The 17,417-nt window shown below is 39.6% G+C and overlaps 2 protein-coding genes across 2 annotated transcripts in view; both read left to right on the top strand.

Moving 5' to 3' along the window:
* The window catches only part of SPATS2L (spermatogenesis associated serine rich 2 like), a 726,913-nt gene that overhangs the window by 523,836 nt on the left and 185,660 nt on the right, over positions 1–17,417 (top strand). The gene's annotated exons all lie outside the window — the stretch shown is intronic.
* LOC308068994 (mitochondrial protein C2orf69) overlaps positions 1–17,417 on the top strand; it is a 39,866-nt gene that overhangs the window by 16,460 nt on the left and 5,989 nt on the right. Inside the window, exon 1 of the mRNA XM_080400616.1 lies at positions 1–17,417. This exon is cut by the window's left edge and continues 16,460 nt beyond it. Within this exon, the coding sequence (XP_080256742.1) occupies positions 17,115–17,417 (303 nt within the window). The 5' untranslated portion in view covers positions 1–17,114.

Below are 17,417 nucleotides of genomic sequence, written 5' to 3'. Positions count from 1 at the left end.
GCTGGCCACTGACCCCAATTTGAAGACACGAAATCAGTTATTGTTAGTCAAGACATTTTATTCGTGGCAGGAAAACAAAAATCTCCTTTTAATATACAAACATTTTCATTTTGTTAATTTATAGTGATGTCCATTTCCTTCTGAAGTAGAAGTACCAGTAAGAAATGTTGGGTTTCCTTCTGATTTAACTTGCCTCCCTATTTATCTCCTTCACTCCCTTTCTCTTCCTCTCATCTAGAAAACCCCAAAACAGAAAATCCTAAAGAGGTAAGTTACTTACAGGAAGCAACCTCATTGTAGGAAAAATATATACACAGTATTTCAGTTCTGTTGACTGCCTCAGTCACTGTTGAAAGCACCATTCTGTGGACTGACCTGGAAAAAACAAGGTTACAAGAGGGCTTGGGAATAAGGAAATTTAAATGCTCTTGACTACTGAAATACTTTGCTAATATATCTTGAAAAGGTCAGTTAACTTCACTGTGTGTATTTCTAAAAAGGATATATTAATTTTATCCATCTTTGAATAATATTTTCATCTCATGCCTTCAAAGCCATTCCAAAGAGGACTATGGTCTTGTTACTGAAGCCAAAACATCACTACACAGGGGCAGGTAAATCCTGACATTCCATGGTAATATATGACACCATTCCCTAATTAAATCATTGGAACAAAACACAGTCATTAACATTGAATGATTCCAGATTCATCCAGAATGACTGTTCATTCATGCTTCCCCAAACACAGCAAGTTACTATTATTTAAATTCATATACTTCACCAACTGAATTCAGCAACATTTTCCAATGCTGAGATTTAAAATACATATGTTTAAGATATATGATTATCCATATATACATCTTATAAAATAATACAGATACTGCTTCCTCTCTTCCAAAATTATCCAGTGCCTTATTAACACACATGATGTACAATGCTTACAGTCCTCTGGAGTGATTCCAACTAGTGCCATCCCAGCAGTCTTCTTTCTATGGTCACAGGCCAATTCTTTAAAGCATGCCTCTGATGATTAAGGACAAACATACAAGAAATATTCTCAAAAACATAGTATTAAATATATTCAGTCTTCATGCAAAGTCAGCGTATTGTCTTACCTTTAAAGCTTTCCAAACCACAAGTTAGTTCAATTTTCACATTGTGAGGAAAAGCAATCATCCGCAGACCCTTCAAACCACTTGTACCGCTGTCTTGGATAACACTTGCTGTTTCTCTTCGTGTAGCTAAGTCTTGGGTGTCCATAGTGACACTGCACCTCGTTACATACGAGCTGGCTCCAATACCTATAATCATTAGAAAAACATATTTGTTAGAACAAAAATCCTCACTCCTTCTACATGTTCATTCATATTTATAAAAAAAAGTAAGATTGGGTTCCAGCTTTCCCAAACCTATCCTGCTGTCATGCCATCTGACTCAGATAAGAGTTCCTAGACTCCACTTGTCCCATTAGTATTATTTTAAGTTCAGTTTATCTTAATTTCTTAAAGATCATTGTCTCCAGGTGACTACTTAATCACAAATATCCGACATATACACACTCAATTTCCTTTTACTTTGATATTTCTCTGTTCTTTCATTTCAGTGTGCTAAAATAAAGGAACTTGGCTTGTACAGAGAAAGGCATTTATTGAAAACAGACAACATTTATTTCATTCATCCCCTTTTATGCACATATATCAGCTTCCTTGTCATACTATAAAGTAACATCTAAATAATAATTCATCTTCCAAACATGGGCTTCTTGGTCTTCCTGTGAGTTTTCTGCATGAAAGAGCAAGAAAAAAAATCAGCTGATTTCATAAATACTAAACTTCTTTCCACTACTTGAAAATGGAGTATAAAATAGATCTACCCAAATTCCTTTGGCATAATAATTGGTATATACTTTTCTCCAGTCAAGATCAACAACAAAGTGATGCAACATTGTGTTTTAGAAAGAATCTTTAACATGGATTCTGTTTTGATCCATCTCCAAAACTTTCAGTAACAGTTAATGAGCATTTATCTCTCCAAGCCACCAATGTTTGTTGCTCAATGAAGATCTCAAAGATCAGTCTGTTGGTCTCAACTTCACACTGCAGAAAAAGCAACTATTTCTATGGCTTTGGCACAACAGCACATTTAACAAAACTTTCCTAACTGCAAACAAAAAAGAAAATATCTTGCTTGTAACACTCCTTTTAGTCAACACATCAACAAGTTTCTAGATTATAAGCAAACTTTTAACTGAAAGATGAAATGCTAACACCCATTTAAATGAAAACAGGGACAAGTAACAAAAAATAAAAGCTAAATCTGCTGTTCACTGCCAGCTCTATCAGACTCATTCTCAGTTAAATAGAATACAAAACAATTAAAAATCATTAAAACTGTTTACAATACCAATCTAAACCAAAATGCTAGTATGTTAGACAACCAGAGTTTTAAAATAAGAAGCAAGTGGAAGGTATTTATATAGACCCAAAAGTAGTATAATGAATTTTTAATTTGTTCAGTGGTACAATTTGCAAATACTTGGAATATCGGGTAACAACATTCCTGGTTTACTTGCCACAATTCTATTGATAAAGGCCTGCGGTTCTGCATGGCATACAGTCATTCTTAAGTTTAGCTGATTTTTCTTTTACTCTGAGCAGTTATTCCATCAGAGCACTTGCTGAATGTTCTCTGAGCACTCCTTGACACAACTCATTACAGGCCAAATTCAGTTCTTGTTTCTACAAGTGAGATCTGACCAAGCTCCATGACAAGTAAAAGAATTTTCTTTGCAACCTTTCTTATCTTTTTTAGCATACAAAGAAATTTCATATGTAGTCCTTTGCAAAGAATAAATGTCTTTATATGAGTTGACTCATGATGAAGTTCAGCATCTCCCATACCTTACAAAATCAAACGGATAATTGCAATGCAATTCTAGTGATCCATCAGAGGATGATAAATCACAGTAATAGCTTTCCACAACTGACCAGCAATCCAAAGCCTGAATGACCTATACAGGTCTTTCAAGTTTTAAAGCTTATCACTAGAAATTTGCCTAAAAATGTCAAGAGGACAGTCCTATTGTGACAAGCAGACTGAAACTCAACCCATGCTCCAAAAAGCTGACGAGCCACTCATCAATTGTCTGTTCAGAAATAGGAACACAAGAAGATTTAATAGTGCAGGTGACATTAATGAAGACAGAATTCCATAATTCTGATCTCTCCTCTAATGCTTAGTCTGTTCAATCATACCAAATTCAATAATGAAACCCAAAATACTGCTTTCAAACAGTCTGCAAACAGACTCATTTTAGTTAAGCGTTCAATACAAAAGCCTCTCCTAGTATATTTCTTATGGATAAAGCGATCATGCAAAGCTTCACATTTGCCTGACAATCCTGCCACCTAAAAACTACAAGCCAAAAAAAAAATATTGGGACAAACACCTCACCAATGCAAACCAAACAGCTGGCGATCCTGACAGTTGAAGACCTACAGTTAACTGATGGTGATGTAAACTCCTTATGCCAGATTGTTTAAGCACAGAAGAAAGCACAAATGCACATAATTAAGATCTGATGTTTGCTTTTTCCTCCAAACACAAAAGCAGTATTTGTGTTTGAGCACTGGCAGTAACAACTGTGAACTGTGCTATTAATGTCTGATTTAAAAATGCTTGTGGCAGGATCCTGTCTGGAGGAACAAAAATTAAAATGTATTCAGACAAAACACTGAAGAGTGCATTAAGAAAATTGAAAGCAGTGATTACAGAAGAAAACCATGTATTCTTCTCTCCAAGTTATTCACATATAACTTTTCTTAAAATGGATCCAAACACTGCCATTCTCAATAAAATCTAAATTTCTGAGAGGATATATTCTTAAATAAAACAAGAATTTGCATATACTTTAAAGGGACAAAGATAGCTTAGTACCATTTTTGCTTATTTTCCCTGAACATTTTTCAGGTTAAATAAATTGGCACTAAATGGGCTGAGGAGTCTAGCTGCATTAATGGCTCATTTATTAATTTGAGTGTAAGAATTTACATCTTTAAAAATAGGTCAGAATTGGGGCTTCTCAGTTTCAGTAAGGGATGCCATGAACACTGCTGGCAGTTTAGAGAAGCAGCTCACACTAAACTGACATGAGAGACAGCCTCCTAAATTGATCTCTGGCTCTAAATCAACATCTGAAGGTGCATCCTTTCACTGACTACGCATGGAATTTAGCTGCTTATTATAAGTGGCTAAAGTAAGACAATGTGAATTTGTTTCCTTGTCTTTTCCTATTGAGACATTCTGTAGTGTTTGCTAAAGCTGTGTAAAACCAGTCCTACCAATTAGTCTTTTTTTGCAAGGCATGCACACAGAAACATTCTGGTGACTATTGCGCCCATTTTTTAAGGACATACACGACTGAACACAGCTGAACCAGAGGATTTGGGAAACCCATGATCCAGAAATACCCATCCTGTCATCTTCTTGCTGTGTGGTGGTTTCTGGCAGCCACTGCTGGCAATGCATCCTGCCCAAAATTTGTCTATTCATATTGCTATCAGTCACATTGCTTCCACCGTTAGATTTAACAAAAACAAAACTTCACAAGATGGCACCAAATTCCTCTTGAAAAGCAAAGAGGCTCTGTTGGATCTGCAATCAATTAAGTTTTTTTAGGGGCTTGTGTGGGTTTTGATTGTTTTTTACTTTTCAGAAAAACACAAATGGGCAGGACTATACCAGCTAGAGACACTTGTGAATGTCACCAGCTATTCTGATGATGGACTTTCATTCCAAATGCAGCTGAGTGAAGTCTGGCTATGGAACTCCTAACAGAACAAAGCAGCATCCTTGTATCATCATAAGCCCTTAGATCAATGAGTAAGAGGATTAGAAAAGTTTTGTAACACAGGCAGATTTAGCTTCAGGTCAACATAGCCTGCAGTGTGTTTCTTGTCTCAGCTTTCGCATGTGTTTGCTTGGGACAAACCAAGAGAATCATAGAATGGCTAAAGTTGGAAGAGACCTCAGGAGACACCTAGACCAACCCACCTGCTCAAAGCAGGGTCAGCTTGGGCTGACCATGTCTAATTGGACTTCTGAATATCCCCAAGTACAGAGATGCCACAGCCTCTCTAGGCAACCTGTTCCAGTGTTCCATCACCCCCAGTGGAAACAAGGTTTTCCTTATATTTGAATATAGCTTCCTGTACTTCAGACTGTGTTCATTGCCTCTTGTCCTGTCAATGGACACCACTGAGAAGAACCTGGCTTCGTCATATTTAGTCACTTCATCAGGTGTTTGTACACATTGATAATATCCCCCTGAGCTTTCTCCTTTCTAGGCTAAACAGTCCCAGCTCTCTCAACCTGTCTTTGTATGACAGATGTTCCTGTCTCAGCCATGTTGCCAGCTTTTTATTGGACTTGCTCTGCTATGCCCACATCTCTTGTAGTGGAAAGTGCAGAACTGGACACATCACTGCAGATGTGGCATCACCAGTGCTGAGTGTAGGGGAAAGGACCACCTCCCTCAACCTGCTTTCAACACTCTTCCTAGCACAGCCAGAGGTGTCACTGGTGTTTGCCATGATGGTGCACTTGCTGGCTCATGGTCAGCTTGATGTCCACCAGGACCCATGGTGCTTTTTTTTTTTTTTTTTTCTTTCTGCAAAGTGGCTTTCCAGCTGGCCAGCCTCCTCTTCCACAAATACAAGACGTCCTGGGTGTTTTCAACCTTCTTGCAGGTGCACAGAACTAAACCAGAACTATCCTATGGAATCCACTGCAGTATTAAACTTTACTGATGGAACTTCACTCGCAGTGAAACTGTAACTCAAGTTTATAACAGGACCTCATTAAAAAAGCTATTCTGTCATCTTGCTCATTCTTTACTTTCATTTATAACATTTTGGAATCCTAAACACGAAACCTATTTTATTAAGTTTCATCCTCTGATAAAGTGATACTGCCTGACTCCTTATTGTCCTTCTGTGAATACAGACTGTATAAATTCACTTGTCACTTCCTTAGCTACTCAATTTCATCAAAAGTTTACTTGTGTTTGTTATGGAATGAAAAAATTATGTTCCTTCAGGTTCCTTTGCAAACGCTAGATGTGAAGTATTAAATCACATTAAATCACAGTTTGACATACATTCATTGAATACTTCAGATCTGGAAATACAGAACCCTACTAGTTTTACTTGTTTGTCCTTCATCTAAAGTTCTAATGACAGTTAATTAAATCTGTTGCAGACAAAAGTTTGCTTATTGTTACATTTTAATATAGAAAGAACCTTCTTTATGATTTCTAAGCGATGTTCCTTGTACAACAGATATTTTTTCCCTAATAGAGTAAAAATATCTGTATTTTCCATAAAACACTCAGGATGAAATTATGCATTAGCAGACTCACATAGAAATTTAAAATGAAACCAAAACCAACAGTGATGGTTTAGTCAACAGTCTCTGCGTATTTGTACATGACCATTGGGAAAATAACTTAAATGCTTAGAGAAGCTTCTCTTAGTGTTTTCTTCTCAGGAGCTGCTGGCTGAGAAAAAAAAAATGCCAGTCTTTAACATGAATTTTCAATTCTACACATATTTACTTGTAAAGGACATGACACCTGTATGCTCTCATATGAAACCTATGCAAGATTCTGTTCCCTTTTCCATCATGCCTCAACAGCTATTAAGTTATTTCTCATAACTCAGACCATGTAGTCACCTCACCTTCCTTCTAGAAGCCAAGTCTCTATCTCTCCTGTATCTTTCAATGGCTGTCAGCATAATCTGTTTAGATCTTGCTATTGAAGTCAAGCCCTAAATTGTTTTATTTATGAAGACCAATGGACCTCATCACTTGCTCTCACTGTCTGACTAACAATCTTAGAGAAGGAATTCTAAGTCTTTCAGCAAGCATGCTCAAAAGCTTCACTGAATTCAGTGGGAGTAACTCCACAGACATTTGACTTCACATTAGGCCAAGAGCAAACACTGCTGACTGCACTGAATTTGTACATTTTTCTTCAATGAATAAAGTGCTGCACTTCCTACCTCTTGGACCTTATCATTGGGAAGACAGAACTGCTACAACAGGTTAGAGTGCCAATACATTGAAATCCTTTCTTAAAAAACAGCTACTTTCTTTGAAAGAGATTTCATTTGCCAGCCTCCGCAAGAAACATACTAGTTTCCAGGACAAAAGTCAGATGCTCAGCTACTTAAAAAAAAAAAGAAGAGAAAAGAAAAACAAAACAAAAAAAAAAAGGGAAGGAAGAAAGGATAAAAGACAAAATTCAATTTCTTTATTTTACAGAAGACAGCTTTTAGATTTAACCATGTAAGCCTAATCAAGCAAAAATATATCAGACCAGTAAAATGTCAGAATCTCAATGCTAAAATGGTACATTACTCCAGTGATGCTTCAACACTATTTCAGTAACCAAGTTTAAGTTCTAGCAGACACCAGAATGTCTTACCTCAGTTTTCTTGACTGAGGACTATCAACACTCAACAGACAAAGATGGCAGAAATGGTCTGACTTTTACTATAGTGATTTTAACTCATTTGAAACCACTGCTTTGCAAAATGGTGCTCTTAACTGGATATTTGGGTAGTGAGTTCAGTAACTTATTTGAAGGAAAGGTCTAGTTGCTCCACAAAAGAGAATAATTCCAACATAAAAGTGAGATAATACAGAGTTTGTAAAGGACTAGGAAAGGGGAAAGAAGCTTTTTAACTCAAGACAATGGATTCCACATGAATTCACATCTAGAAAACACATCAATAACTTGATTTTTTTTTTCTCCAACCTCATCTCAGATAAGAGATTTTAAGATATTTACAAGGTCTTACAACTCTTAGAAATGTGTTTATTTTAAGAAAGCCTATCACATACTAAGAAATTTACTCAAAAAAAAATTGGAGGGAAATAAAACCTTTCCAGAACAATTAACATTTTATGCTGCTGGGTTTGGTATTGAACAAAACTCAGTAACAGTTTATTTTGATATTTATAAGTTACAATGTTAATATTTGATGGTTCTTGACTTGCACATACTGCTTTATTATCAACGTCCCATGTTTATGCATGTCAAGTATCAAAACTATGCCTTTAAGGAAAAAAGGCAAGTCTTATTTGTCTATCAAACCAAAGAATTTATCAAACGACTCTGAGTTGGTATGACAAAAACCACACTTGTGTGACCTGCAGACTCAAGTACTTAAACAAGAAGAAATGGATAGTAAAGGCAAAAGTTTTATACTATCTCCGTAATAAACACATTTGCCACAAGTAGAAACCTTAATGCCACTAATTTGCTTTATGCACTTTTAATATTTGACCTAATTAAAAAGTCATATGCATCTGAAAAGTTATGTCACTGTTCTGCATGTGTCTAATTTAATGTAAGAAAAAAGTTCTGGCTCTTTTTGAATAGAAGAGCTGTTTTTATGTTGAGACCGTAAAGACCCTGGTAAAACATCAGTCTATTGAATATTTAAATAATGCCTATATAACCTTAAAACTTTTTTTCTAACTTTATGAAAGTATCACTCTCATAAGAACTGTAAGCATAAGAATGCTTGCAGTTATTTCCATTATCTAAGTAAAATTCCTGGCAGAATAGTATCACCTGATACAGCATTGTCTTTTTAGTAGACGACTGTCTTTTCACACTCAAACCCTAGGTATGAATCAGATAGCTACCTTCTGGTAGATGTGCAAATCTCACCATTCATGCAAACATCTTCCATTAAGTTTAATGTTATGATTAAGGGGTATCCCACTTCGATAAAAACCATGCATTTAACACAAAATTACCACAGGATGGACTCTTAACTCCTGATTTATTCAGTAAATCTCTAGTCAGGTCTGAAAATCTATGGGCGATGTCAAAAGTGTCCAAGAAAGATAAGAAAAAAAGAGACCTATCATAAATAAGTTTGAATTCACTACAGAACAGCTGGTACTTGCAATAGCAAAGCCCTGCAAATGGAAAAAGTGAAAACCAGTGGCAGATACATCAGACAAGTGGGAAATAAACCCCATCTTTCCTCTAGTCAGACAGAAGTTTCTTTTGGGACAAGTGTTAAAAGGTGTTTTAACAGATCTTCTTACCTAACATTTCAACAGGATTTGCTTTGATTAAAACAGACTATTATAGGCATAATCTGGAGAAGTATTTACCATTGCTACTTGACTGCCCTAGGGGAAGATAAAAATTCAAGTTTTCAAGTATGCAGCAAATAGCCAAAACCTCAATTCTCCATATCACTCGAGTATATATCCAACTTTCTACCTGCACTTACAGACAGGTCCTTTGGTAAAGCTCAACAGAAGCATGCACTTAAATACTTTGAATGATAATGATTTAAGATAGAGATACCTTTATTTACAGTATCTATATTACATGTGCTGAAATTGCAAATTAAAGGGATATTGCTCATCCACGTTATGCACTGACTGCAGCAGGATTATTTGCATTAAAAGGAATGAAGAATTGCCTTTTGATGCCTAATACTGTAAATTCACAAATGTTGCCTGTTGCATACCTCCCACTGTCAATAACTATCAGAGAATATTACTAGAAGATAAAGAACCTATATCCACTGGAAGCCATGCAGCTGTGTCTGTCCCTCATTTCATATAAGCATTACTTGAGTAACACCTTTTTACATGAGCATCCCATAAACAAATGAACTAGCACAGTAACCTGAGCTTTTGCAGTACTCCAAACATGTTGAGGACCTACTTCCCGTTTGTGTAATGTACTATGTAAGCAGTGTCTCAAACCACTCTTGGAAAGAAAAACTAGAGCAGAGGATGTGGTATAAATTCCAGAAACCCATGGTGCAAAGATACTGTTTGAGACCAAATTCTGACCTCATTTTTGTGCATGCAGCAATCAAAGTTAATAAATGGCATGTCAGAAGTTAGTCTCATGTTGAATATATTACAGTACCCATGCACAAAGCCCAAATATTCTAAGGAAAGAATGAGGAAGAAGGGAAATTAGGATACAAGCACGCAGAAGCCAGAATTTCATAATTTCACTGCCAGACAAACCTCAGACTGCAGAAACAGTTAGGGGGCTCAGCTTTGGTCCATTTTTTTTTTTTTTTCAAAGCAAGAAAATCCCCTTCTATTCCACTTCCTGGACCACTGTGTATTCTTTTAAATTCCCAACAGATTCCCCAGTTCATACTGATTTATACCAGATAGCATAGAGCTTCCTTAAGCCACAAGTTTTTCTTGTATGCTGAGACAAACTGCAAAGCACCAAAACTTTACTTGTCATTTAACTATGTGTTCCAGAAACAGCAGAACTATCAAAGCTTTTTTTATGCACTCGTGTCCTTTGTTCTTAACTCTTCTATTGAAGTAATTCCAGCCCTTCCTACCCACTGCATCCTCTGTGAACCAGACCAGGACAGAGACACCACATGCTGGCTCCAGTACACAGAGCCAACGCATACTGGATTTTCAGCCTATTGCTCTCAAACATGTTTTACAAAGACTGAATTCTCCCCAACTTTCCTTCAGTAGGGGCATTCATTTCAGTCATCCTAACCCATTCATTGAGCAGTTTTCCCAGTACTCCCAGATTATTTGCTCTGCAACTCCTACTCTTCATTTAAAGCAGTCAATAGGGACACCGGAACACTGACAGGTAGACAGACTGCAAACAAAAGCAGCTTCCACAGAAAAAGAGCACAAGAGAAAAAGGTGTTTTAAACTGTAACAGTAATTTTGAATTCTTTATATACCCTATTCTTTTCAGCAATGAGAAAACCAGAAATAAGATCACATATCCTGTTATTTTAGTAGCTTCTCTGCACAGCTGACAGAAAAAGAACATGGATTTATTTTTCATGCTGAAAAGCTTTTATTCTCACTTTCATACAACTCAGTAAATTGCCCAGAGAGTACTTTATTCTCCCCTATGCTCTCCTGAATATCCATACACACACAAAAGATGGATGCTGGCAGGCAGAGCTGTCAGTAGGAATTTCAGCAGAAGTAAATTGTTTAGTACTTATAATGGAGCATAATAGCTGTAATTTCACTTGAACTGTTGCCACTAATAAGCTAATAAAACCATGAGTCAAGACCTAGCCATTCATCACTTTGTAGCCGCTGGGAATTTCTCTGTGCATGCTTCACCAGAGACAGGTAGCTCAGTCCTTTAAGTGTTACTATACCTGAAAGAATGATGAGCCAGGCCTGGCACTTTCTCTCAACAGTGAAAGACACAGCTGCATATCAACTGCAAAGAAGTCTTGTATCAGGATTTAAGAGGTGTTTTCACAGCTATTCCAATCCTCTGTCAAAATGCAAACTAGCAATTTGAATGCATATGCAGCTGAAAAAATGTTTAAAAGGATACCAAATATAAAATATAATACTACACAGATATGCAAATACGTATATATGCACACCGCACATTATTTGAGCAGAAAGCATGGTTTCCTGAAGATCACTGTTAAGTACCATGAAATACTACAGTTGCTACATAAGAACAGACAGAAATTCACATATATAAGAAACTTGGCAAAAGATGTTATTGTCACATCACCAGTTATTCTCCACCTAGAATGTTGGTGAAGCATCTATCAAAATTCTTTAATTTAAATAGTATGATTAAAACAAACTATAATATATTTTCTTGGTCTGAAAATACATACAACCAGAATTATATTATATTCTGTGCTGTTTGTGTGCACCGTGAGTGAAAGCATGGGATTAGCATGCAAGCTATAAAGGCAATGAAACACAGTCAATTCCAGAAAAAGAAGTGCTTTGATTGTAATAAAGATTACTTTGCAGTGGTACCCTTTCTACTTGGAAGCTGCAGAGATAGTTGCCTCTGATAGATAAAACTACTTAACCACTCTGCAGGCAGCCACAAAGGCCTATACAGGAACTCAGAGGGACTGAAGTGGTGAATAAGCCATTAGTTCTCTACAGAAGAATTAATTTTGATATGCATGTCTTTCACCACTGCTAATCAACCATGATACATATTCCTCCTGCCAGACTCCCTAAGATATATGAGTAGACTTCTGCAGAGTCATGAAAAAACACTGTGCACTCCACCTCCCTGACCAACAGAGTAGGCAGCAAAAGTGAGCAGCAGACTGCACGGTACAGGCATGCAGGACAGGCTAGCAACTCAGCAGCTGGCTTACAACTGATTCAGTATATGAAAATGGCGAGGGCTGATGCAGGGGATGGAGAGTAGATGTGGTAAGAGCAGAATGTAAAAAGAAAAGGTCTTTCCTTTTACAATGACAGCACAGCAAGCAAGAACTTGTAAATAATAAGAAAATAGAAGAATGGAGAAATGAGGCTTCAAAGAGAACAGGACAAACATGAAGGCTAACAAAGGCCCCTCAAAATACCATATTTCATGCCTACATCGGGTGATATTTATAAAGACTGAATCAGACAGGTTTACTGAATCTGCTTACATATTGCAAGAGCCACATGACAAAGATTAGAAGCAGAGCAATAGCTCTACCATTAAAGTTCATAGTGTGCCATGGAAGATTTATCTTCATCTTCTTGAAAGTAAGGATGGGTTGGTGCTTTATTTTAATTGGAAAAACCACATTATGTATACCATAGGAAGTTCCTATAACCAAAAGAGAGCCCGCTTCATTATTTTGGTAATTGTGTGTATCTGAATTCTGGCTAAGATACAGACTAATTTTCATGCTCTCCCAGAAGGCTCCTGTAGCATTTGGGATGAGGATGAAAGCCTGTACACTACCTTAATATATTAGCTTTAATTAACTGGGGACAGTGGCATCACGAACACAATGTATAAGGATTTCTGGGCAGAAGTACCAGCATCACCTTTGGTTACAACAAATAACTCTCACTACGATATTAATAATGTCTGTAAACCCTTGTGGGCAAGCTAATCTCTCATGTAGAGAAGGAGAGGGGGGGAAAAAAAAAAAAAAAAAAAAAAAGAGGAGAGAATATAGGCAACAAGAAGATAAGAGCACTGATTTTTTTTTATTCTACTGATAGTGATTATTCACTTTCTCAAAAATAATTACTAAAATGGAAACTTTCATTCTAAACACTTCTTAGATGGATCCTTACTACCTTCATCAGGTATCATTAATCATAACAGAGTGTGCTCTGTGTGTGTAAGCAAATCTTATCAAGGTGCAAGTAACTAGATTTTCAGGGCATAGGCATTATATTGTTCTACACTTTTGTGGGCAATTTTTTTCAATTATCCACTTCATATGAGAAAAGCAGACCAGTTGTGTTTTTTCTTATGTTTATATATTTAGCAGGTCCTACCCAGTATTTCTTTAGCACAGTACCTAATAGGGAACAGAAGTGACAAGGTTTCATTAGCCCTTCTAATTAAAAGTTTTAGTGTCAGCATGGACCAAAACTGCTGAAAATTGGATTAAGAAAGTCTGCTTGCATGAACTGAAATGAACAGTTGTATGCAAAAGCTAGAGGGTTTTTTTTCCCCTTAATAATTTTGCTTCATTAGCAGAGGCATTGTGAAAGTTTCCACTAAGATTATAGCCTTAGGGCACGGTCACAGATTAAAATCTAGACAACATTCTGCGACTATACCCCAAAAACCTCAAACTAGGAGAACAAGCATTTGCTTGGGGAAATTCCAAAGTGAACACCTGAACATTTGTAGCTGGCCCCAGGCACAGAAAGTTGCACTCCCAACAAAAAGAGTCCCACACTAGCAAACGTTTACTTGGTGTCTTTATTATCTACCTTTACTACTGCTCCTCCAGACATTCAAGCGAAGTATCTTTCTGAGTATGTGACAGACAGATCTGGACATTCATAGTGTGATTTCTAATACATATAGTTAGCATGTTAAATTTTAATTTTTTTTTCAGAAAAATCAAACTACTAGTTTATGCACCTAGCTTTAAGTGCTTATTCGGGCATCCCTTTTTACCCTTTTTCATCAAACACAGCCTGAAGTTTCATGAGAAAGTATTGTAAATTCTTATACCCAACTTATTCTGTGGTTCTTCTAAGCAGGTATTTGGAATTAGTTATCTGCAGGAGGGGGCCTGGAAATCAGGACCGTAAGTAACAATCAGTTAGCTGAAAGGAATGTGCTCGAGCTTGTAGGCCACAAACCCTGGGAGGACAAGGAATGTGAACAGATAACAATCAACAGGACGAGTCATGCTGAGATAAGATAAGGGAATGAGGAACAGATGGCACCAAGGATAAGTAACACGTTGCTGTTAATTGATGACTGTAATTTAAAGTGTCTTTTGTTTGTAGTTCACCACCAATCAGGGATTGCCTAGTATGCAATCCTTAGCTTAAAGAACCAATCTGTTTAAAGTGGGCAGCTTCTGAAAACATATATAAATTCGTGATTGTGTACAATAAATCGACATTTGCTTGCATCAAGCTACTTCCTGACTCTTCATTCACACAGTTATCTTGATGGCTGTGCAAACAGATTAAATGTTGAGATTTCCTAGATGATGCATGCTACAGGAAAGGGATAAACGTAAATGATAAACATACAAGACAACACGCAATGTGTCCTTGTCGCAAAGGCTGCCAACAGCATCCTGGGCTGTGTTAGAAAAAGCTTTACCAGCAAGCAGTTCAAGGGAGGTGGTGCTTCCCCTCTACTCATGTGGCATCACGAGTGCTGTAGTGCCACATCCGGTGCTGCGCTTTCCACTACAAGGGACATGGACATACTGGAACAAGCCCAGTGACAAGCTGGCAATGCAATTAAACAGAAGCATCTGTTATACAAGGAGACATTGGAAGCTGGGACTGTTTAGCCTAGAGAAGAGAAAGCTCACGGTGCCTAATCAATGTGTATGAACACCTGATGAGGTAAGTAAGGATGACAGAGCTCAACTATTCTCAGTGGTGTCCAGCAACAGGACACGAAGCAATGGGGACAAGCTGAAATACAGGGAAGTGTTTAACCATCAACAAAGCACCTTTCTTCCTGTGAGGGTGATGGAGCACTGGAACAGGCTAATCAAAAGCCCAGCTAGACATATTCCTGAGCAACCTACCCCTGCTGACCCTGTTTTGAGCAGATGGGTTGGTCCGGAGGCATCTTCCAGCCTCAGCCACTCCATGGTTCCAAATTGCTCAGTTTTACACTCCTGGGAGCACAGGCAGGAATTCCCAGAGGAACTGCAGTTCCAAAGATTTGGAAGTGACCACTAGCTCTACTGTAAATGAATTAGAAATGCTGCCTATATTAATCAGCTGCTAAACAAAAGAAAGCATTGCTGAAATGCACTTCTAATGTCACATTCCCAAGACAGCAATTATGATCAGATGGCTTTTCTGATAAGCATTTTTCAAAGCATACTGCACAGCACCATCTTCTGGTCACCAAAAGCTGGATTATGTATTTTCTTCAGTCTTTCAGAAGAAAACTTTAACCAGATCAAAGATATTTTTTCATACAAGAAAGAGTAATGTTAAGTTTAAAACGCAGCAACTTAAACATTGTCTATGACAGACAGAAATCACTGAGAATTTTTCATTAACTCCTGTTATCCCTAAAAACACACAAAGTGAAAAAATACCCTTTAAAACATCTTACCCTCCTCATCCGGAAGACCAGGCATCAACCTTGTCCCAGTTTCTGCAAGAAAAAATACATGTTGTTCACATAATAAAAAAAAAATCTCAAAGTATGTAACACAACACACTAATCTTCTGAGCTCTTATCTTGACCCTCAATGACAAGGTGCAGGTCTGCTTTCTGGAAGAGCCTTTGTATAAGCTTTACAATAGGGAAGTAACAACTGTTGTGCTTGCTCTGGCTCGAGCCCAAAGACAGACCCATGAAAAATACAAGTGTGCTAAGCAGACTGTGAACACACCATTGCTCAAATAATCTCCATAAGCAGGCTGCACAGACACACACAGGTCAGAATTTGTACTTAGAAGATAAGCCACTCTACTCCGCGTGTTACTAGCTTGCTACACTGCTAATCTTAAAATGACCATATTGCCTTTTCATTGGTTGCATTGACCAACAAGAATCCAGTCAATGCTTTGACACGTATGACTGGCTTACACAATCCCTGTTCAGTTAACTCTGCTTTCTTGCACAACCGACTCAACTAGCGAGAATCAGATTTGATATCTGGCAATTTTCCAAGTTTGCATACAAGCATTTTGTACTGGACTATGAAAATAGAACAAAGGGATGAATAAATGAAAAATTTTCGACAAACCCACCAGGAACACTTAAGAATGAAGGAAAGGCTCTGCTTCCTCACTTTGCTTGCCATGCAGTTTCTCACAATGGCACAGGTGAAAACTTTTCTTCAAGTGCAGTAGCACTAGTAGAACCGAAGCAGAAAAAGTATATCTAACTTTTTTTAAAATACACCCAACACCTCCAGGAAATAAATGAACCCACAGAACTCTTCCATCTGAGATTGCAAGGCAGCCCACGGCACTGCGATTGTGCTCCAGCTGAAGGCGGCGGGGCTGTGCCCCGCGGTGGGAGGCCCGCTGCGGCCACTGCCGAGCTTAGAGGCACCTACCCCGGCGCCGGCTTCGCCTCCTTCGGGGCGGGTTGGCCCAGCATTGCTCTCCCAGCAGGGCAGGACACCGGCCGGGCACCGGCCACCCCAGCTTTATCCCGGCAGGGTAGGCCGGGCGGGCAGGGCGGGCGGCGGCGCGGGCTCACCGAGGCACCACACGGCCTGAGGGGAGCAGGGCCCACCGGCACCAGGAGCCGCCCAGCACCGGGTCTGGCCGGCAGGACGCCGGTACTCGAGCAGGGGGTGGGAGGCAATGACAGGGGTCCGGGGGCGTCAAGGAAAGCGACGACAGAGGCTCCGGAGGGGTGTAGGCGATCCCGCTCGCCTAAGCCCAGCGCCCCGAGAACCGCCTCACAGCTCTTGCGCTTCCCGCCACGCTCCTTTTGAAGGCTTCGGTGACGTCACCGCCGCGTTCGGCGCGTGTGGCCCCGCCCGCGAGAGCCCGGCGGCGGCGGCGGGGGCGGGGTGCGGGCGCGCAGGCGCGGTGCCGCGGCCGGGCCGGGCGGGAGGCCGGGCTGAGGCGGCCGCCGGGGCTGCGGACACGGCGCTCCCATGAGCGGGCGCTGCCCGCCGGCCGCCGCCTTGCTGCTGCGGGGGCTCGCCGGCCCTGCCGCGCGCTGCCTGGGCAGGAGCATGAGCCTCTGCGGGGCGCCGGCCGCCTGCGCCGCGGGGCCTGCGGGCGGTGGCGGCGCGGGCTTCTCCTCAGCGCGGCTGAGCCCGCCGTGGCTGCGGCTGCCGGAGGTACCGGGCGCGGAGCCGCACCGCGCCAACGAGCTCCTGCTGCTGCTGCCGCCGGCCCTGCACGACGCGGCCCCGCCGCAACATCACGTCGTCTACTTCCCGGGGGACGTGCAG

This window comes from Falco punctatus, assembly GCF_963210335.1.
Source record: "Falco punctatus genome assembly, chromosome: 8".
Taxonomy (NCBI): domain Eukaryota; kingdom Metazoa; phylum Chordata; class Aves; order Falconiformes; family Falconidae; genus Falco; species Falco punctatus.
Note: the sequence above shows the minus strand (reverse complement) of the source record. Positions and strands in the feature narration are given on the sequence as shown.